The 21304-nt window shown below is 49.3% G+C and overlaps 7 protein-coding genes and 1 non-coding gene across 8 annotated transcripts; 3 read left to right on the top strand and 5 right to left on the bottom strand.

Moving 5' to 3' along the window:
• Window positions 1–2038: 2038 nt before the first annotated feature.
• BDW70DRAFT_80846 (SDR family NAD(P)-dependent oxidoreductase) lies at window positions 2039–3704 on the bottom strand. Its single transcript, XM_073744910.1, has 4 exons — window positions 3162–3704; window positions 2872–3101; window positions 2703–2804; window positions 2039–2655 (listed from the first exon to the last, which is right to left on the bottom strand). Exons 1-4 carry the CDS (start codon window positions 3449–3451, stop codon window positions 2462–2464), a joined length of 816 nt encoding a protein of 271 aa, XP_073594220.1. The 5' UTR covers window positions 3452–3704; the 3' UTR covers window positions 2039–2461.
• A 106-nt stretch (window positions 3705–3810) lies between these two features.
• Window positions 3811–3882, bottom strand: BDW70DRAFT_t132. The gene has a single exon. It is a non-coding gene; the product is annotated as a tRNA-Pro (tRNA).
• An 827-nt stretch (window positions 3883–4709) lies between these two features.
• Window positions 4710–5633, bottom strand: BDW70DRAFT_139937 (uncharacterized protein). Its single transcript, XM_073737506.1, has 2 exons — window positions 5225–5633; window positions 4710–5150 (listed from the first exon to the last, which is right to left on the bottom strand). The coding sequence occupies exons 1-2, from the start codon at window positions 5616–5618 to the stop codon at window positions 5086–5088; spliced, it is 459 nt and encodes a 152-aa protein (XP_073594219.1). The 5' UTR covers window positions 5619–5633; the 3' UTR covers window positions 4710–5085.
• A 964-nt stretch (window positions 5634–6597) lies between these two features.
• On the top strand, window positions 6598–7218 carry BDW70DRAFT_161699 (uncharacterized protein; the record flags this gene model as incomplete). Its single annotated transcript, XM_073741016.1, has 1 exon — window positions 6598–7218. The coding sequence occupies one exon, from the start codon at window positions 6598–6600 to the stop codon at window positions 7216–7218; it is 621 nt and encodes a 206-aa protein (XP_073594218.1).
• Window positions 7219–8709: 1491 nt separating this feature from the next.
• BDW70DRAFT_161698 (class I SAM-dependent methyltransferase) lies at window positions 8710–9483 on the top strand (the record flags this gene model as incomplete). Its single annotated transcript, XM_073741015.1, has 1 exon — window positions 8710–9483. One exon carries the CDS (start codon window positions 8710–8712, stop codon window positions 9481–9483), a length of 774 nt encoding a protein of 257 aa, XP_073594217.1.
• Window positions 9484–11505: 2022 nt separating this feature from the next.
• Window positions 11506–12280, top strand: BDW70DRAFT_139936 (uncharacterized protein). The gene has a single exon (XM_073737505.1). It carries the CDS (start codon window positions 11528–11530, stop codon window positions 12083–12085), a length of 558 nt encoding a protein of 185 aa, XP_073594216.1. The 5' UTR covers window positions 11506–11527; the 3' UTR covers window positions 12086–12280.
• Window positions 12281–13033: 753 nt separating this feature from the next.
• BDW70DRAFT_139935 (uncharacterized protein) lies at window positions 13034–13808 on the bottom strand. Its single transcript, XM_073737504.1, has one exon. The coding sequence runs from the start codon at window positions 13415–13417 to the stop codon at window positions 13169–13171; it is 249 nt and encodes an 82-aa protein (XP_073594215.1). The 5' UTR covers window positions 13418–13808; the 3' UTR covers window positions 13034–13168.
• Window positions 13809–18412: 4604 nt separating this feature from the next.
• On the bottom strand, window positions 18413–20701 carry BDW70DRAFT_80824 (MDR family MFS transporter). The gene is made up of 4 exons (XM_073744909.1): window positions 20591–20701; window positions 20082–20474; window positions 19185–19997; window positions 18413–19114 (listed from the first exon to the last, which is right to left on the bottom strand). The coding sequence occupies exons 2-4, from the start codon at window positions 20397–20399 to the stop codon at window positions 18470–18472; spliced, it is 1776 nt and encodes a 591-aa protein (XP_073594214.1). The 5' UTR covers window positions 20400–20474; window positions 20591–20701; the 3' UTR covers window positions 18413–18469.
• Window positions 20702–21304: the final 603 nt, after the last annotated feature.

Below are 21304 nucleotides of genomic sequence, written 5' to 3'. Positions count from 1 at the left end.
TGTTACTCACATACCACGCGCGTTGTAATGGTTAGTGGTGCTTGAATTGAAGGTTTTGAATGCGAGTGCTGGTATTGCCGGCGGGTCCAAGCAGAGTGTTGACTTTGGATCTGCGACGACCAGGTACCAATTTTGGCCCCGGTGAGTTGCATCTTGGTAGGAATCTCTGCTTGGCTATTCCGGAGAATTATCGCGTGTGGAGTCCGTGGTAAAGCTTGGTTCCCACTATTCTTGGGACTCTTGTTTCAGGTCAGGCCCGGCTTGGTACATTGAGGCTTTGAAATTGAGTTGGTAGGCAACCAGTAACCACAGGCAGAAGCTTCACTGACGTTTTTTCTATTTGAAGATTCAGTCAGGCGGTTCTTCCAGAAATAGTTCCTCCTTGCTTGTGATAAGTGCATGGTTTTGCCAATGAAGTATACGGCATCGAGAAAATACGTGATGTGAGTCTACTCCATATACATCCGTTGCTCCGGAAGTGGAGACATTGATACTTCCCCTTAGATACGAAATCCACTTGGCAATAAACGTTGCACTACTGCACGAAAGCTTCTAGCTGCCTTCGATACTTGTGCGCAGCGACGGCTCGTGCCGACCGCGGTGCACCGTCTGCATTTAGGCCCGCTATGATCGTCCTTGCCGCTACGCCGCGAGAGTCAGACTAAGGACTCAGGCCACCGGGATTACGGAAGTGCAGCTATTGTCGGTATTTGATCGGGAGACCCCGGTCAACGGAGACCATAGTCCGATACTCGCGAGGTTGCGGAAGTCGTCCCGCTGCCCCGGGCCGTCTTTCAGACACATTATCCATAGTCGGATCGCTTTCACTGTTGAAAGCAAGAAGTACTGAACTTGACTCATAGTGGGGAGTGTCATGCCCGCAAGCGTAGTCACAAGATATCTCGGAGCAGTACCCTGCGCGGCCAGCAAGACTGCTCTGTCCCAAGCAGCCCCCTCATTAAAAGGCTCGTCTTGCATGATCATCAGTCTTCCAGGTTGGCTTTAAGCCGTACAATGATAGTAGGACGCCGATACGCCAGCAGTAAGCATTCAATCTCCCACGGGGTCCAGAATGAAGTCATACTGGCCAGTGCGCGCCTCGACAAAGCCTCACCTTCGTGGATTTTACCTAAAATGGTGCTTGGTCTCTCCTGCACCTTCCTCTCCCGATCAAGACCGTCACAATCAACGTAAATGATGGTTTGGTACTTTTCTGGGAACGAAAGATTACGAAGACATCATTGATACCGACTAATCTATACTGGTAAGGACTGCGATGTGTCGCGTTCTGGTCTATGCTGCCTGGCAGCCTTGCCGGCGGCCGAGACAGCGTCTAGTTCCACCTTGGATGGAGAGAAGGCAGCCTGGCTCGTTGTGATCGTTGTACAGCGCCCCGGAATTCTGGTAACAAGTACTTTGAGAGCCATGTACCAGGAAATGCAGCTGTATGCAGGGTCGTCTACTACCCCGCGAGGGGTGCCTCCCACTTCGTGCGACGCTTTTGGCCCCTGGACCCGTAGAGCCTCGCGACGACTGTTTCAGTACGCGTTACACGATCTGCGTTTCTAGAAATAGGGAGAAGAGGTTTACAATGTCCATCCTTAATATGTACTTTTGTGGCAAGCACCTAAGGCGATATCGATATGGAGGCCTTGGTGTCATAAGCCTTGTTACTCTACTTTTCTGCCTTATTTGGTCCGGCTCGGGTTTAGACTCGGGCATACTGTGGTATACCGTGGCAAGGAAATGACAATTTGCCCTAAAGCCGGAACACATGTCGTACACGCTGCCACGGCGCACCGTCGCCCGGCAAGCACATGCTGTAGCCACCAGCCCTACCCTGCACCATTTGCAAATGCAACGTCATTCCGTCGCTGACGAACGGCTAAACACTTAATTTGCAAGATTCTCGTCGGAGCCATAGACTGACCAGGCTTGCCACCGGAATATTTGTGCTCCTTGCCTCACGAAGCGGGGTCCGGGACTTGTTATGCTGCCTGGTATAGGGCGCCGCAGCCCTTTGGTAAATACCCAGCAGGCGGCAGAGCATCATTGATCCACTAGCCTGCCACTGGCATATTCGACGTCATTCTATGCCCCATTTGGAAGACGGGCCATCCGCAAGAGCCTGACCACGAGTGTATCGGGCTCGAATACCGAGCATGGTCATGCCCGAAGGATTCGAGATCAAGAGCTCATGTGGTTAGATGGGCTAAGCCATCCCCTTATTGTTGACGCGTAATATAAATAGCTATAATTGAGGTTGATGGTAGGGTTGCATCCCTGGAAACGGACGGGTTAAATGGCAGGTACCCTGACGAAGTGGAGAGAAATCCAGCGCCGATTATTAGATTCCGCAGGATGATCTTGCGATAATGACGTACAATGTAGCATATACTTTGATAGAGCGTGCGTCTTCCGTCTGTACGCGCTATGATTGCCATACGAAAAAGGGTCGAATCTAGCGAGCAGTATATCCCCCATCAACCGGCAAACAGACCCCAGTAACCCAGCTTGCGTCCTCACTTGCCAAAACAACAGCCATCCTAGCCACATCATCCGGCAGTCCGGGCCCCTTCAGTGGATGCCGCCGATTCAAATCCTCCCACGGCGTTAAGTGGGTTGTCGTCTCTTTGAATATGGCAGTTTGTGTATCTACCTCGCGTTCAGCTTATCTTCAGCATTAAAAATGTAGAACCTACATCCGGGACAAAGCGCATTCGCATAGATCCGGTGAGGCGCGTAATCAAGAGCGATCTGTCGGGTTAGTTGGCTGACGGCGCCTTTGGATGCGCAGTAGGAAGCTGGGTTCACAATTCGTCAGCACCACTCACTAGTGGGTAATCCAACTTGGGTACGGGCGCGGCGTACGATTCTCTGGCCCAACAATCATTCCCATAATGGAGGAGATGTTGACAATCCACCCTCGATCCCCCGAGGGATGCGGCTCCTGTCGCAGCATCTGCGCGAGAGCATACTTGCACCCCAAGAAAACCGACTTTGCGTTGACGCGCATGGTCGTATCCCAAGTTTCTTCGTCGGTAAGATGCAGCACGGCCGGTTTGCGGGCCTCAAGGCTTATGCCGGCGTTGTTGACAAGGCTTCCTGATGTTCAGTCAAGTTCACCAAATTCGAGCTCAGCTTGTCCAGTAAATACTTACATATCCAGTCGGTCATAGTGCTGAACCGTGGCCTTGACGAGACTCTCCATCTGAGCCGCGTCGCCGACATCAGTCTGGATGAAGAGCGCTTCTCCACCGTGTTTCAGTATCAAATCGTGTGTGGTGATATCGGACTCCTCGAGCGATCGCGCTGTTGGAGATACATCAGCACATACGACTTTGGCCCCTTCGCGAGCGTATCGAGTAGCGATCGCTCGACCGAGGCCTGAGGATGCGCCGGTCACGATAGCGACTTTATTGTATAGACGAGATGAGTTCGACTGCGTCATCTTCGCTTGGGATGCTTTCTTCTCTCGACATCCAGGTTGAGGTTTGTAAATTTAGGGGGAAAGACTTACCATACCTACCTACATCGCCGACAGTGTGTCTCCCCCGCACAGGCTAGGTCAGGTGCACCTGGAAGTGATTGGTGATCGAGCTGTGGAAGAACGGAGCAACGAGTGAGTTGGCAGTGCAGTTGGAGCTTGCTTTATACTTTCGTTGCAGCGAAGCTGCAGGTCCAGACCCTCTACACCCTGGCCCTTGAGGTGATTCTCTCTATATTATCGGAAACCGAGGAGACAACCTTGTTAATAGTCTTTATGACAGAGGAGCAGGGAGGGGCTGGGAAACAAAAAGAAAATGAAAAGGCCTGAACCGCGAGTCGAACGCGGGACCTCTCGCACCCGAAGCGAGAATCATACCTCTAGACCATCCAGGCGCGTTACGTCATAATCAATCCGAAAAGTGATTCCACTACTTTGAGGACTTAGATAAATGAAATGAGATTCCTACTGGTCAAGGCTACTGGTCAGGGCATCTAATTTGTTCACGTATATCTTCGGGTTCAGATTTTCCATTTAGGCACATTTTTTTATGATGCTGTGGTATCTTACGTGTTGAATAGGTAAAGGATGGACACAAATCAGATAGCAAGCAGTTCTCCAAGTGTGATGTTCACTTCCTATCTATATATCTCTTATGCAGCCTCTTACTGTACCGCCACAAGTATATAAATCTCGGTATATTCCCTCGGACAAGAGGGACAATTACGGCCATTCGATACGTATGTCCATAGTACAGTTAAACCGAGGTAAAGCACTGTTTTCACGGGTCAGGCTGACCCATCTACTGTCGCTTGAGGCGGAATCTAAATTGCGTATTTAAGCCATTTCGGCTTTACCTTGAGAGTAAGGAGCCGTGTAAATATTTCGCAAAGGCCAGGTACTTCACCGTATGGATCTGGGTTGGACGAACCGGAACGATACGTAGGGAACATAGGACTTGATGGGCGCTGGGGGCCAAGTGCGCTCCCAGCATTCTATTCTGAAGTCTCAGATACTACCAGAGCAAGGTAGCTCTCCAAATTCAAAGGAATAGGAAGTTCTAAGGTGGGTGAAGCAGAAATGGCAGTGGTATAGCAAGGAATGATTTAAAATAGAGTAAAAAGCAGCGTCAAAATACGTATAACTGGTTGCTTCATTAGGAATCGTTCGGATTCATCACTTCTTTACATCTAGTGAGATGTCGGCGGCTAACATGTCCAAGTATAGCTCGAACGACTGTATTCCCATATTCGCTGAATATCATCTTAATCTTGAAATTAACAAATACAAATGCAAGGCGCTCATACTCATCCGTCCAGCTGCCATGGCCCCAGCCTACTCCGCCTCACCTTCTGGCCTCCCAGCAGATCTAATCACCCTGGCCGGGCATCCTACAGCAATACTCAAGGCAGGAATGTCCCTCTTGACCACTGAGCCTGCACCAATTGTGCACCCTTCTCCGATGGTGACACCCGCGAGGATCGTCACGTTTGCACCAATCCAGCAGTCGTTCCCGATGACCACCTGCCCCGTAAATTCCTTCCCCCTGTTTGCCCGCCGAGCGTTGATCTCGGTATAATGCTCCCCAGTGATAATACTTACGTTCGGTCCAATCTCGACATGGTCGCCGATTGTGACGAGGCCGCAGTCAAGGATTGTGAGGCTGTTTCCAACAGAGGCGTGTCAACATCGGACCCACGAGTCGGGAAGGAGAAGAGTATCTAAGGAATAACAAACTTGAAGTTCGCATAAAATGCCTTCCCAACACTGACATTGCATCCGTAGTCAACAAAGAGCGGGGCCTCAATGTAGATTCCCTCGCCGGCATGGCCAAAGAGTCTTCGCAGCGCACTCTCTCTGCGAGCGATGGTCTCAGAGAAAGGAATATCGGGGTGCGGTGGCGCGTTAAATTCAGCGATGAGACGGCGGGCTTTCTCTCTGCCATAAATGAGTTCGGGGGAGAGGGGGTTGTACCTTCAATAGCATGAAGTGAGCGTAGCCGTAGAAAGAGGTTAAGGATGGCGTACAGCATTCCCGATATCATGCGCTCGTACTCGTCACCCCAGCAAACGCCCTGAAGGGCTTTTGCTTTCACTAGGGCATGATAGTCCTTTTCCGTTTTGGGGATCATTTTTATCTCGTCAGAAACAGTGTTTGTGGAAATAGAAGGTAAAAAGAGTCTTGACTAGCCTTTTATAATTCGCCAGGCGCGCAGTTGAATACGAGACAGACAGCTTGCGTCCTGGAGAATCGGGCCTTGTCTCCGCGATTGGTCGATCGGTTCGGGCTTCTGCAGGCTGCTGACACTTGTTTATACCAAACCGGGTTGCGGCGTTCCTGACATATATGATGATTGGTTGAGCTATGTATTGTGACCGGAAACCGTTCAGATTCCCAGTAGTAAGACAAAACCTTTTTAGTCGTGCTCGCATCAAGGAAGGACCCTAAACACCGACTGACAACGGGTATCCCACCTGACTCGGTTCGCTTTGAGGGGTACTGGAGGTTATTTATCTACACTTCAGCTACGATTCCAGGTGAAGCTCTAAACGCTTGAGGATATTTCTATCCCATGATACGTGAAAGGTTGACACCGAGAGCCTTAGACATTGACAAAGGCGAACACTAATTAAGGGTTGCTGGGATGAGAGCTGAATAACGAAGTGGTCTAAAGGTAGCGAAAGAAAAGAGTAGGATGGGTTATTACAAAATCGTTGTGATTAGATATGGGTATTCCTTGTCATTCACTCAGACTGGACAAAGACCATCCAATATTTGAGAGTCAATGCACAAAGAGTGAACAATGAAACCATTCTCAAGACACAGTCCCTCTTTTTCTTTGATGGGGTATCGAGAGAACTGTTATCGAGAGAAATGTTTGATTCAATACATGATCTCTTCAAGCCACGAACTCGTCTACCGGTTCTCCCAAGCCCACAAGCGGCCTCACTTCTGAGAGCAATCCCCATAGTGTAGCTGTGCTCTTCTTGCAAAGAGCATTGTGAGTGCTGCCAATCCAACCAACAGGCTCACTAAGCTGAAGGATCCTCGCTTATTGTTCCTCGAACCTACCTAAGAAGACTATGCGCAGAGATCTCTGCGAACCCAGAATGCCCTCCGAACCCAAGCCAGTCCATATGAGCCCAGAAAGAGACAGCTGTGAATTGTACCTAGGCACTAGCAAGCCCGAGTCCCGATACGGCGGCCGCTGGATCCTAATCCTTGAGTTTCCCGAGTGCGATACCTACAGCGCCTTCTACTCTATCGGAAGCCCATTCAGAGATAACCCGTACGAACACGAACTAGTACATGACGGGCAGTGCGGCGAGTACTTGCGGGACTTCAACGAGGTCATCCTCATGGGCGTGGTACAGCAGGAGCGGTTCCGAACCTTCCTGGAAGCTTTCTACGACACGCGGCCTGGACCGGATCAGTATTTTGTGCTGCGGGTTGTTTTTGCGCTCTGGGAACAAGGTCTTATTGAGTCAATTGTTGTGGATATTTTCTTGAATCAACCTGGGCTGGAGTATTCGGCCGGGGAGAGGGAGTATCATTACGACAATCTGGCTACGATGGATTACTTGTTCTTTGCCGAGGATTTAAAAGAGTGTGGATTTTTGGTTCGATGCCGTGTAGGAGAGGCGAAGATGGAGGACAAAACGGAGATGAGATGGTGGTCGAGAGAGGAAGATTTTTTGGATTGGAGTAGCTGTTTAGACTATTTCGACTGAATCTGAGGTATTATTCTAATTGAGTTGATCAGCACCGAATAATGGTCCCAAATCTATCCTCACCTATGACGATGCAGCGTGCTTGTTACTGTTCTGGAGACGTACATGGATTGAGGACTGATTTAATACCTCTATATACAGAAAATAGCAGCCTTTAGTCATATGCCGGGGAGCTTCACATAAGACTGCTGTAGACGTATGACCGATTGATAACTCGCACTGCCGCAGAATAAGTATAGAAACTGCAGGAACCAAGAGAGGTTTGACGGCTCATTTCTCTCATGTCGATATCTGAAATAGTGTTTTCATGGTGTTTTCTTCGCCCTGAAAACATAGATTTATCCTGTGCTCAGCTGACACTCAATAATGCTTGTGCTGTTCTGTATAAGAGATCATATAGGGAAAAGTCTGTTTTCTTTAAATGTGCCGATATTATGATAAATAACTTTCGTGACACGTGTTTAAAAGAGTGGCTGATTTCAATATTATCATTATAGTAACCTAACTGACATGAGTTAGTTTCGAAGGGTTGAAAGTGTTGTGGTTGATCCATCGGTTGCTTCCACGCTGGGTATGAGGGAATTCCATATCCGTGACGCCAGTGGCATAAAGCTCCCTTCTTGATTCCAGCGGGAATACCATAAGGGCCGTTCTATAAGAAAGCCACCTAAGCTGGGTGCTGTTAAACATAATGAATAGGTCGTTGTCTCAGGCTGCAACATATGTGGCGCTAAATGCCGAGAAAAGAGCAAGATATTAGTGTGACCTGCACAGAAAACATCCAGGAGCCATAAGTCTAGGGCTAGGCAACGTCACAAACCCCCAGGTCTATGCAGCAATTTCTTCTTTCTTGAGGATGCTCTTGAAGAATGCTCTTGAAGACACCACAATTGAATTGAAACGTTCATTCCTAGAACCATGAGTAGTGTCGAGAGATCCTAGCATTGGATCTGCTTTGGGAGGAGCATGACTTCGAACATCTTCAACCGGGGAGCTGCTATCAAAAGGTGCCTGACACTGACATGGTCTAACTACCTGCTTGCCCTGGTAGTCAAGGTCGATTTGTCTAGTATTGCCGTGAGCCATACATGCAGAAAACTTTGGCCGATTGATAAACTAAAACAACGCCACAACCGCAGAACAAAATACACTTTCGCGCCGATTTCTGAAGGAGTGGATATGAAATGGCTTTTTCTTTTCTTTTCTTTTCTTTCCTTTTTTTTTTTTTTTTTTTTTTTTTTTTTTTTTTTTTTTTTTTTTCGGAATAGGATGGGCTTATCTACTGAGAAACCGACATTCCTCTAGTCTAGCGTTCGGGCGGTTCGGTCCAAAGCAGTATGGGTCCTCTGCCCTAGCGTTCATATACATAACGAGCTATTTGGCCATTGGACCGAATTGGCCGGAAGTAACCAGATAGGACTAGAAGAGTGTCTTATTGGGAAAGCGGACCCTTTGTCCCTCCTGTTCCAGAATGAAGAAGCCTGTGCTTTGATGACAGACGTATACTCCAATGCGCCCATGTTCAAGTCGGCCACGATACAGTTGGCGCAGTATCTCAGAGACCTTCTTTTCAACTTAGGTACCCAAAGGGAGATCAAGGTCTTGGAAATTGGCGTTGGCACAGGAGGAACGACTAACTACCTTGTTCAAGAACTGGCAGCAGTACCTGGCCTCCGATTCCAGTACAAGTACACAGATATCTCCTCATACCTAGCGACCTTGGTCCGCAAGCGATTCAAGGCTTACAATTTCATGCGCTATACAACGCTCGAAATTGAGAACGATCCTTCACCTGATCTACCGGGAAAGTACGATATCATAATATCCATGAACTGTATTTACGCCACGCGGAATTTGATCACTTCCTGTACAAACATTCGGAGATTGCTACGCCCCCAAGGCAATTTGTGCCTGATTGAGTTGGCGAAGAATTTGTTTTGGTTTGACTTTGGCTTCGGTCTTCTCGAGGGCTGGAGGCTGTTTAACGATGGTTGGTCGCATGCTTTGGCTCACGAGCGACACTGGGACCACAACCTACGGCAGGCTGGCTTCAGCTGGGTAAACTGGACAGACAATGACTCTGCCGAGTCCGATATTCTGCGTCTTATTGTTGCGTCGTCTACTCAAACTTTCCTCGCCCTGGAAGGAGAAGATGAACCCAAAGCCGACTGTAGTACCGTGCGGGAGCAAACGGTTCTCTACAACACAAGGGACGACTTGGAGTTGTTTGCGGACATCTACTATCCGAAAAAGGCTAGATCGTAGCAGAGCAAAACGATCAATCGGTAGGTTAAATAATTACAATTGGTTGAACGGTACCCAGGAGCTAACGTGAGCACATAACCGTACTGATCCACGGTGGCGGCCACATAATGTTCCCGCGCAAGGATGTACGCCATGAAAAAGTCAGAATGCTGCTGGACATGGGGCTTCTGCCCGTCAGTATTGACTACAGACTTTGCCTGGAGGTATCACTGCTAGACGGCCCCATGCAAGATGCCTGTGATGCTTTGGCCTGAGCGCGGGACAAATTACCCAACTACAGCTTCAGCGCCCTGACATACTTCCCGACGGAAATAATGTGGTCGCCATAGGCTGGTAGACTGGTGGTCACCTAGCCATGACGCTGGCATGGACGGCACCTGCGCGCTGCGTTTCGGCCCCTGAGGCAATCGTCTCGTTTTACAGCCCTACGGATTACACAGACCCGTTCTGGAGCAAGCCGAACTTCCCGTATAAGGTCGATGTCTCTACATCAGACAATCAGACATCCAGACAGGTAATCCATTGGATACACTGCAGGATGCGCCCATTTCCGGGTACAACCCTCCACCCAGCAAGCGAGCTCTGGGGGGTTGGATGGCGCCAAGTGATCCACGTAGCAGGATCGCGCTATACGTGAACTGGACCGGCCAAACATTACCAGTGCTGCTCTACGGGTGCGACTACAAGACCCGACTTGCTGAATCTGGGCCGGATGATGAAGGCGCCCTACCTAAAACAAGTCTTAGCGAGGTCCAGAAAGTCTGCCCGTTCTTCCAGATCTCTGCGGGGTCGTACCGAGTCCCTACCTTCTTAATTCATGGTATGCTGGATGATTTGGTCACCATACAACAGGCCCAACGGACACATCATAAGATGCTGGCTTGTGGCGTGGACTCTGAAAGCTGTGGTGAATGGGTATGAGTTTCTGCGAAGACATGTTGGCTTATAATAATACTTAGTGCTTATCCTCGTTGAGGTAATGGAAACTATCTTGTCACAAATCTTGAGCCATTAAATAACGTACAGATTAACATGGCCATGTCATGACCTCCTATCAGACGGGTACTTGTATTTTCCTATGTCTACGACGCCACATGTCTCCGTGATATAGTTATATAAACCCTGGTCTGGTCAAGCTTCGATACCTTACGTCCAAGAGGTTCGTTGACCTCAACCATAATGTAAGGCCAATGGCCCACCGTGCCTGATGTTGGGTTCTGTCCGACAAGGGACCTTCACATTTCGCTAGAGATGTCTATTTGTATTCAAACAACCAGCTAGTGCAAGGATCGTAGTCAAAACATCTCGCTTGGCAATAGGTAATTTATTCTTTACTGAATCGAGTAACCCTGATCTAGCAAGTATCTCATTTTCTTTAATCGAAATATCGTGTATTGTTTGCAGCATCTAGCAGCCATCTTACTGGTTGCAAACTACATGCCTGGCTTCGGATAACCATCTATTTCTGGGGAGGATATAACCACCGCAAACGTACTCAAGTTGGTGTCTAGAAGCCGATTGCATACAGTAGTCCCTTCTGACTGGCCGTACGAGTTAGATTTAGATCATTGTGAGGGCAGCATCTTGTATCCACCGTCCGCAAAGTCTTAGGGCATTCCAAACAGGTTCCATGACCCCGGATGCGAGCTCTCCTCAAAGGAAAGCAGCGCCTCCATGGTCTCGCAAACGGCGGCTTCTGGTGGTTGCTTCGCCAGTCTGTCTGTCTCAGTTTCTCTCCGGCGTATATATAAAGTGGTAAAAGAAGCGTTTTAACGCCGAATTGTGCTATACCCAAACCAACCTTGCATTGTTATTTCAAAGTTTACCAAGTCCTTGAGCTCAAAATGAAGTCGTCCACTATTGCGCTGCTTAGTATGCTTGGCCATGCCATGGCCTTGCCCGCACCTCAGGCAACCGAGAGTGAGAATGACGAAAATAACACATTCTCTGCGGCTAAGCTAACCATATAAATGAAGGCCAAGTACCGAATTTAGATGCGCCCACTACATGTTCCAGCAACCCAGGCGCTGCTGTCTCCCCGAGCATGCTGGGCTATCCAGGCTTCATGGGTGGCTGGCCCGGTGTTCCGGGCACTGCACCCCCCTCTGGCACATACGGCAATTCTGGTTCCTTCCCGGGCTTTGGTGGCTTCGACGGGCCTTACAGCATGTTTGGAAGTGGTGCGGGTGCACCAACAGGCCCAAGCACGGCAGGATCTGCTGCAGCTAGTTCCCCTGGGTTCGGTGGTTTCCCTGGGTTCGGTGGCTCCTCTGGCTTCAGTGGATTCCCAGGCTTTGGTGCATTCCCAGGTTCTGGTGCATTTCCCAACCTCTTTGGTAGTAGCTTGAATCCAAGCACTGCTACACAAGGAGGCACTTCGCACAATGCGTGCACTCCTGTGCCACACCTCCCTACTAAAGACGAAGGTTTGGAAGACGCGCCAGAAAATCCAAAAGCGGATCCTCCTCAGCCAACGTCCAAAGACGACAGCCCGGCCGATAATCCTGACAAGGGCGAGGTGACCGGTGGCATGACGGAACACACTGACGCACCTCAGGCGGCTACAACAGCCGCTGTACCTTCCCCCACGGCAGCGCCCTAGATTTGAGTGATGGTGCACTGGGCATGGGCGAATCTCGAGTCCCAACTCCTACAGGAAATACGGGAGGTACTTCCTGGATGACTGTTCATCATGGTTTAGTAATGTGAGCGAGTGATTTCCCCGGAGACTTTGCCTGCGGCGCTGTTATCCGATGGCTTTTGGGGGATTAATGGGAAAGCTATCTGCGCCAACAATATGGGATTCCTTGCGTCGACGTCATGAATTTTCTACTGCTTTTGTTTTGTATTACAGTGTAGTGGAGTCTTTCTTTATTAATAACATTCCTTGCGTACAGTTCCCTCCTTAGAGAGCCCGGCGTCGCCGGCCATAGCATGCCGCTGATGACTTGGAGAAGCTGAACGCGGTGCCCTGCGTTCCATGTCCATTCTGAATTCGCCATTATAGCAACCTCCAGGAGACACCACCCAGGTAATCTCGACAGGAAGATGAAACTAATCCTTGAAATTGCCGTCTTGAGCAGCTTGCTGCCCGCAACCATCGCATTCTCAAAGGCTTGCAAACAATCCATTTATTACTGTGGCTCGACGCTGAAGCAAATCCATGGCCAGTAATACATGTCGTCCTATACCGGGATATATGTTAATTCTACATGTGTCTGAAAGGCTACTCTATCGAGGACCTTCGCGAGTCGATTGAAGCCCATTTATCCCCGTTTCCACCCATCAATGCCGCTGCATTGACGGATCCCCGGAATGCTTTGTTTGAGTGCAGAAACTCCGAAGGGAGATTGAGGCTCTCTTCGTATTGTTACCAGGGCTGTGCCAATTTCTGCAGTGGTGATAAGTGCACTATTGTTGACCCATTTCGTTCCTAAAATATCTAGTGGGCTAAAAATGGTTGGTTGATGGCCTGATACTAGACGACATTTTGCTTGCCCTTGAAAATTGGGAAAATGTGAAAGTTAAAGATCCAATTCCAAAAACATTTATTCCTTCCTCTTTTTTTACTGTTTTTATTTTTTCATGGTTTGGGACCCGGGGGTTCGTTTTGGGTAGCTGTTGCTACGTATGCGCAAGTTATATTTCACAACTTATTCCAAGAGGCTATTGAAGCTCGCATAGTTCAGTCACAAGTCATGACCCACCCCATGGAGGGTTGCGAGGCCCTTCGCCCAATTGGCCTCCATGGTGGCCCCGTGGCGGCCGGAGACCGCGATTTTTTTGCGCGCGAGGATGGGCTTGCACGCTTTACGGGGACGGTGTACCCCGTGCTGAGGATGATGGCATCTAGCTCATATCCAACATTGTTTGCGACCAGGCCATTGGCTGTGAAGTGGAATATTCCAATATAACGAAGGTCGACCAGCTCCATGTTGGGCAGGTTGAATGCAGAGAGATACTCGTCGTGAAAGCATGGCCGGTTGCACCACCTCGGGATACCAGAGCATCAGGAGAGCGGCTGAATCCTCCGACAGTACGATACTGTGTGCATGCGCGCAGATCTTCTCTTGTCGAATCATATCGACCACGCGCATCCGGTCGACTAGTCGGGTTCCAGTCCCTGCGGGCCGCCAATCAGGATACTGAAGAACGGCATTAGAGTCCAGCCATCATCCACCTTGTTCACGGATGGAAGGGGTTTTTCGTTGCAGGTGAAAGCGTTGAAGTTCTCCTGGCGGCGCTTCTCCCATCCAGTGCCCTCGGCCTGCGATTCGGTTTCCCATTACACCGGGTCTATAGGACATTTGTTGCGGGCGTCTACAGCAGCCGGGGTTCGTTGAAATACTATCAGTTTGTTGCTATATTGCGCGAGCTGCGACACAATCTGGACCGCAATGGCCCCTGTTCCAATGATAGTAATCGTCTTGTCGGCTAACCCTAGCATCTTCGGGTTTTCCACGGAGCCCCCCGTGTAGTTGTAGTCCCATCGAACCGTGTGGAACAACTTGCCTTTGTAGTCGAATATATTGGGATAGTCCGGGCCTTTTGAACTGGTGATTGAACCCGAGGCGATGATTGTCAAGTCGGCAACGATCTGAAAAGACATCGCCTTCTCCCTTCGCCAATCATTCGCAACGCCCAGCAGAACCAGCTACTATCCAGACCTTTTCCGCCTCGTCCAATCCAGTGTTTCGACAAGGTCCTGAACATGGCTCGAGTTGCCATCCCGTAGGTGCGTGCAATCCGCTCCACGTGCTCCCTGATCTCGTTGCCCGACGCATAATTGTTGCGGGGCATGTACCCAGTTTCCTCCAAAAAGGGCATGTAGATATAGCTCTCCGTATCGCACATCAGCCCGGGATATCGATTCTAATACCAGCTGCACCGAAGCCCGCGGCACTGTCGATGATGGTGATCTCCTCAGCGGTAAATCGCCCAGTCTGGGTCAAGCGCACTGCACACAGTAGACCTCCAAACCGGCACCAATTCTTGGGATCTTATGGCTGCCCAATTCCGCTGCAACTGCTCGCGTTGGGCTTCTATGCCAACCTCTGCATGCTGTGCCCAGGGACCTGTGAGGAATGTTCAAAGGCTGAGTCCCGGGTAATTTCGATGGCTTTCACGGTGCCGCGAGCCCGAAGTTGATCTCGCGTTCCGCTTCGTATTTGGCTTCAACAGCGGTGGCTTTGGCTTGACACCAACTTTCTAGAATACTGGGTTTAATGGCCATTCTGGCAAATCCGTACTGAGAACGATTTCAAGGTGTTGCAACGCTTCAGGGGCTTCACAACAGTATAGATAATCTGCCTGGGATAGTTACGACGCGTGCATCACTCTAGCGTTGTGTCCCTCACTCTATCACACCGTCTACGTCTTTGTGCCGCGACATTCAAAACGAAGCAAGGGAGCGCTCTGAGAAGACGGATATGTTCCAATTCGATGCATACATTCTGCGATCAGCGGGCTAAGCCTCCAATAAGGCTCCAGCCGCTTCTCCTAAGGGGGAAAGGATTGATGTGTGGCTCCTCCCTTGCTGCTCCTGCCAATGAGTGAAGAAATGCGAGCTTCTGACCTATATTGGAACATTTCGCATCAACCAGGCCTCAGATAATGCACACAACTCGACGCCGGGTCCAGAACGAGCTTTAAGGTTGCACCCCGCGTCCTCCTTGCATGACTGGTATCTCCGGGCTCCTTGCCTGCGACATCCTTGACCAGACTTGGAGTCGCGGCCTATTGCTCCTTTCTTTGTTGGAGTCACCCCTTACTATGAAAGTCGGTTTGTGATGAACGCGAGATGAAGACGAATCTTTCCCTGCTCATGGCGAAAAGTGCTCCTCTTCCATGCCCTACCTCAAACGCTGTACATGGTGGTCATGCGCGATGACCGACGGTTCTGACATCTGTGAGCGGAAGTGCCAATATGATGTCCGGCATTAGCAAGTGGTGACTTCAGGCGCCTTGAGCGTAGCACAGTAAGGCAGATAGGCCATTCCGAAACCTCCTTGCCCGCTCTGTCGTGAACCTGTCAGGGTGTTGACGAGGCTGCCAGTAGCTGATAAGCCTCCAAGTTATGTGAAGTAATCGTATGTGAAGATCGCTTGGTTATAATTGAAGCGAGAAGCCATACCGTGTGATAACAGCCACGAACATAATCTGTTGCATAAGCTACAAACACGCGATTGCAGTTCGGAAGTGTATCATGAATAGCAGCAGGTCTCCTGGTTTAGGTATTGGCTGTCTCATTCATTTCTAACCAACCACTTGATGTCTATCATAGCGCGTTGAAAAATTCTGTAGTACTTTGACCTGATTGTAGAATTGAGAAGTTGATAGACAACTTGCAGGAGCACTTGCTCTCACAATCGGACATCTCCCATTACAACCCTCAGATGAGTGGTACCTGATCTCCAATCCTTCCATAGTCCCACTTTCTTTCCAGGCCTCTAGAATTTTGACATAACTTGCCATACCTTCTCCCCACGGCATATACCTTGCCATCTTGTCAACATCGTTGCTTCCGTAACGGTTCGAAATTCTATAATCCCCAGAGCCACACACTGTTGTGGCTGTGAGCAATTGCCCGTGCGACTGACTGCGTCGTCCAGTGCTCTTCTCCTTTCGCTGTGGGCTCGATACGGACCTTGTCAATATAGCCGCCTGCCCCCAAAGTGGAGCTCTGAATGATATAGGCCACATGTTCTGCGGCACGACCGAACATATATGACTGGTTCGCGGTAATACCAGCCTGCGAGGTACAGGAAAAAAAAGATTTGGAAATCTAAAGGGCTTCTACGGTGGTATTATCTCGAACAGTTGGTCTGATATGGTCCTGGACAGCTTCCAACCTAGGTCGATCAAGAGCTTTGACTAGGTCCAGGAAATCCGGCTGCATGTTCAGTGTGCCAGCAATTGCGGCAGAGAATGATGGCGAACTTGTCCATCCATCATTGACTAAATTCTCTAAAAGGGTGGGTTCGAGATGGAAATAAACGCGTTGAAATTCTCCTATCGCTTCGTCTGTCATCCCGACCTGGCTTTCAGAATGTTGCCCTTCCACCACACGGGATCGGTAACCTGATCTTTCTGCAAGCCCACGGCAGCCGGTGTCCGTTGAGATACAATTAATTTCTTGGACCAGCGAGCAAGCTGTGGAATCACCTGAACAACCGTTGAGCCCGTCCCAGTTACCCCAACCCGTTTCCCTTGTAACTGGTGCATGACAGGGTTAGCCGGCGAACCGCCGGTAGAGTCGTAATCCCACCGGGCAGTATAAAAAATATGACCTTGGAAATAATCGACACCATGCAAATTGGAAACCTTCGGCTTGGAGGAGGCGCACGGCAAACAGGAGGCCGCCGTATCCTGCGCCAATAATCAAGATCCGGTTGTGCGTTAATGAAGCCTTCAGTAGGTTGAGACCGTGGGTATGGATGGTGGTTTTGGGCCATGGGTCGTAGCTAGGTCATTGAGCCGTGCGCTTGTGCAGTGATAAACTGGGCGAGCAACATTTCCAGCTATCTTCACGCTCATAATATCGTCGTTTGGCCCTTTGGTTGGTCTGGATCGCGTTTCTTCAGAGGCACTCATAGCGTCTGTGGTAAGGCTGACAGTCATAGCTGTTGTTGGTTGTTGGTGGCACCCAAGTATACGAACAACACCATGCCACGAGAAAAGTACGAGAGGTTTAGGACTTTTAGCCCAAAGTAGTATATGCTTTTGCCGGTTTACCACAAAATTCCACACTTGCCAAAACAGTCTCACAAGCCTGAACTGGCCAAAGGGGACATTTGCTGAACGGTATGGACGTTAGGTGAAGTCTGTGGCAAGGCGTCGGCTCCTTACGTGGTCAGGAAATAGTGTTCCATTATTGAGCACTGCCATTCCTGATCCCTCTAGTCATTGCTGGGTTGGGAAATGTCCTATCATTCGCCGAAGCTCGACGAGTACCCTGAACCCAGATTTTTCGGGTGTAATGTCTTCCGGGAGTGTTGAAGGACTGGACGCAAGGAGCATTCCTTCATTGAGAATGCAAGGCATTTAGCGCAACTGGTAACCAATTTGTCGTCCATCCCGTAATTTCCATGACACCGCTAATTACCGCCAGAGTATAGAGAATGCCCGTGTATTGTACTGGTGATATTTGGGTCCGTGACACTTACCTTGGCCCTGTTCACTATTCCACATTACGGTGAACATCAGTCTATGTCAATCCTAATGCAAATATGCACAATATTCCGGCGCATGCAAGTATCCTGTGAGCACGAAAATTACTCTGTCAGCTTCCATCTGACGCTGCTTCAGGTCCTTTGATCGAATCTTGCATTATTGCAACAATCTAGGATATTAGCTTAACATTTATAAGTTAGCAAAACTGTAGACAAAATCAGGCAAGAGAGACCTTGATTGCCCACGTTTACACCATGTCTACCAGAATTCGCAACAGTCAGAAACTTGTACCTCGCACATTTTCCGGCCTGTTCAGGTGGCCCCATCTGGAGCTGGAAATGTGATAATTATGTTAGATGATGCTCCCGGCAAGCAGTATGTACCGCAGGAAGGATGACAACCTGAATTCTTCATCCACGTCCCTTTTCTTGCTTTTCATACTCTGCCAGCTGACTTTAAAGTCCACCACAGGTCGTCCCTTTGCCTCCGCGATTAGTGGTCTTTGCCAACCCAGACCAGGCACGTTGAAAATATAGGCTGGACCAAATCCCTGCTAGTAAGTTTAGGTTATGGCCGTGGGACGTTTGAAAACCAAAGTTCAGCAAATACCAGCTCACAGAGTATCGTCGGCAATTGTGGGAAGTACCAGTATTATTTCAAACTCAAATAAAGCACAGACAATACATGAAACATGGTAAATATTGTAATAAAGTACTAATAGCTTTTGAATACTTTAGCTGGCCAAAATTCAAGAACACAAATATTGAAGAGTAGTATGATACTCTGTCGAACACGTTAATTTATGGTCATTATGTTATGCAGGCACGGTTTGAATATTTTTCCCTTTCACAGAAAGCCATTGGAGAGGAATCACACCAAGACTGGCAGTCGCTGCACAAGCAACGCCAAGGTAGAACGTCTTGGTTATAGCCGCATTGTACATCTCCAGCACATCAGGCATAATATCATCAGGGACCACGGCTCGAAGCATGGTTGGACCCGAATCGATTAGTTTCGCCGCATCCAGGTCGGGAAATTGGGCTATATCGTGCAGTAGCTGGTTTTGAAAAACGTTTTGTGCAACAAAGTTGAATAAAGCTGCTGACAATGTCTGTATGAAGGTGATAGATGCGGTCCCACTGGATATATCAGCGGCTGGGAGTGCAGTGTTAACGATTACCAGGGGCAATGAAATTCCAGTCCCCAAACCTATCCCAAAGAGAGCTTGGTAGCCAATCCAATAAGGTGAGCTCGTGCCAACCGTCATTGTCGAAAGCAAACCGGCGCCAACTGCGGCTACTATGGGCGTGCTGTAGATGAATGGCGTATAGTAACCTATTTGGCCCACAGCCCAACCACATAGCAAAGAGCACGCGGTGACGCCTAGGACCATGGGGAGGTTCATAATACCTGACATTGTTGCACTCGTATTCTTGATGCCCTGGAACCAGATCGGGAGCTTTCAGATATCACGTCAGTCGGGGGCTTATCACAGCAAAATCAGTTCTCGCCAGAGGAAGCGTTCTTACATAATAAGCGAAAACCATAAATGACCCATTGATGAAAAAGGCGAACACTGCAGCGCCACAGACATTCCGATTTTTGATCAATCGCGGCGGAATTGTGGCCCGATCCTGCTGCCATAGTTGAACTGCAGAGAACCCCAAGATGCAGAACCCTCCGATGACCAACAAAACGATGATGCGCCAATTATCCCATGGCCAGGTTGCTCCTCCCCACTGAAGGGCCAGTAGGGCAGATGTGATAGCAGGTAGTAGGAAAAAGACGCCTAACGGGTCTAGTTCCAACAGTCGTTGGATTCCGCTGGAGGCTGACATCCCAATCCTTCCGTTCTTCGGCTTGACAAACAGCAGCACAAAGAGGCCTGTTGCTCCTCCCAACGGGAGGTTAATGTAGAAGCACCATCTCCAGCTGACATAGTCGGTGAATACACCGCCTAACAGAGGGCCAACAACGCCAGCGATGCCGTATAAAGCAGAAAGCAACGCCGTCAGGACTGGCAGCTTCTCAAGTGGCATAGTTTCGGTCAAAATCAGCATGGCGCCTAGGAAAAGCCCAGATCCACCTAATCCAGCAATAGCTCGCCCAATAATAAGGGCTATTGAGCTGGGCGCAGCGCCGCAGATGAGGGATCCGCCCTCGAAAATGGAGAGTGTGATCAAGAAAACATATTTGACCGAGTAGAACGTGTACAGTCTGCCATACACAAGAGTGAAGCTGCATAAGGTCAGAGAGTAAGCACTGACATACCAGCCCATCTCGTGCATCGAATTGAACTCGGCCGTGATTTTGGGAATTGCGGTCGATAAGATTGTGCTGTCCTAGGAGAATCAAAGGTGTGGCATGTTAGGTTCGTCGGGCCAGGAACAGAAAGACGTATACGGGTATAACCTTTGCTGACTTACCAGCGACATGCAGAATACGGCGAGTGCCAGTCCAACCAAGACCGCAGCCATTTTCAATGGTGATGTATAGTTCGTGTCATTGCGTGGCTCAACCGGGTCCTGCTGATTGTCTGAGCTCGTTGTCGCGCCTTTATGCTCTGCTAATTCGGATTTGCAAGTATCTGGTGCGGGATGATCCGCCGCTTCAATGCTCTGGATTTCAATGCCACCGTTCTCAAGGCTGTGTTGTTCATCTGGTGCATCAAGCCTTGTCGTTGACTCCGAGTTTTGCGATTCAATCGGCCGCCGTGGAACCTTCTGTCGAATCCTGCGTATCATCGTGTCTCTTGGGCGAATACAAGTTGGTAGTGACGGCTGTTATTCATGCAGAGAATTGGCAGAATGAGTGAAAGCCTAGACAACTAGGTCAGAATACGCTCAAGATCTAGAAGCCAGAGAGGATACAAGTACAAGCTCGGGACGTGGCAGCGTCTCTGATTCACGTTAGAGCTGCTTACATGTATACGTACCTGAGCTGGTTTGAGGAATGTCTTCACCCTATGGGGCGACACTAGAATGCGGAATGCATGCGTCCGAGGAATGACCATGTTGGTGATCACTGCCCGGAAGCCTTTGCATCCGAGGTCCGTTTCTCTTGTTACATACCCTGTCTCAAGGGCAAGATTTGCTCAAGTAAGGGACAAATAGAACTGGATCAGAAAAGCTGGCCGCGTACGTCATGTCTGGATCCAGAACGTGATGGGCGGCTAGAGTCATCGGTTCATATGCCTTTAAGATTTATTAGCCTGACAACATAGCATTTGCGGATACGTGGCCCTCAATAATGTATGCGCAATGATAGAATAATCACCATAATTGCCATCAACTTTTCCCATTCATGATAGCGTCTTTAATCATTGGTAGGCACGGTAGGCACCTACATCCTTGAGTACATCAAATACAATAAATAAGGGAGCAGTATCGGTACATAAATCAAACTTGAGTTGAGTCTTAATGAGCTTGCCGGCCAAGCATGACCACCGTCTTCGCTCCGTGCTGCACCCAGCCTATTCGGCAGTGGTAAGAATTCAATGAAATGTGCATCAGCCAATGCCTTTCTTGTCCTCTTGATGACCTGATGCCCGGCGTAGGGAAAGATATATCGACCAATCATAGTCGACCTAGCCGTCTTGGGTATGGAGCCGGGCGCCAAAACGCGATCTGAGATATGTACCTTTTGCCCG

The sequence above is a fragment of the Aspergillus foveolatus genome, assembly GCF_047715535.1.
Source record: "Aspergillus foveolatus strain CBS 279.81 unplaced genomic scaffold BDW70scaffold_39, whole genome shotgun sequence".
Lineage (NCBI taxonomy): Eukaryota > Fungi > Ascomycota > Eurotiomycetes > Eurotiales > Aspergillaceae > Aspergillus > Aspergillus foveolatus.
The sequence above is the reverse complement of the archived record's forward strand: the minus strand, read 5'-3'. Positions and strand labels throughout refer to the sequence as shown.

Bases quoted from the DNA above. Each gene is read 5' to 3' on its own strand.
- BDW70DRAFT_80846 (XM_073744910.1), bottom strand. From the start codon at position 3,451: ATGACGCAGTCGAACTCATCTCGTCTATACAATAAAGTCGCTATCGTG. The intron at 3,102-3,161 runs GTAAGTATTTAC...AACATCAGGAAG, and splicing joins CACTATGACCGACTGGATAT to CCTTGTCAACAACGCCGGCA. The intron at 2,805-2,871 runs GTACGCCGCGCC...TTGTGAACCCAG, and splicing joins GATTGTTGGGCCAGAGAATC to CTTCCTACTGCGCATCCAAA.
- BDW70DRAFT_139937 (XM_073737506.1), bottom strand. From the start codon at position 5,618: ATGATCCCCAAAACGGAAAAGGACTATCATGCCCTAGTGAAAGCAAAA. The intron at 5,151-5,224 runs GTTTGTTATTCC...TGTTGGAAACAG, and splicing joins GCATTTTATGCGAACTTCAA to CCTCACAATCCTTGACTGCG.
- BDW70DRAFT_139936 (XM_073737505.1), top strand. From the start codon at position 11,528: ATGCTGGGCTATCCAGGCTTCATGGGTGGCTGGCCCGGTGTTCCGGGC.
- BDW70DRAFT_139935 (XM_073737504.1), bottom strand. From the start codon at position 13,417: ATGGAGCTGGTCGACCTTCGTTATATTGGAATATTCCACTTCACAGCC.
- BDW70DRAFT_80824 (XM_073744909.1), bottom strand. From the start codon at position 20,399: ATGATACGCAGGATTCGACAGAAGGTTCCACGGCGGCCGATTGAATCG. The intron at 19,998-20,081 runs GTAAGTCAGCAA...TGATTCTCCTAG, and splicing joins CCGTATTCTGCATGTCGCTG to GACAGCACAATCTTATCGAC. The intron at 19,115-19,184 runs GTAAGAACGCTT...GATATCTGAAAG, and splicing joins TTATGGTTTTCGCTTATTAT to CTCCCGATCTGGTTCCAGGG.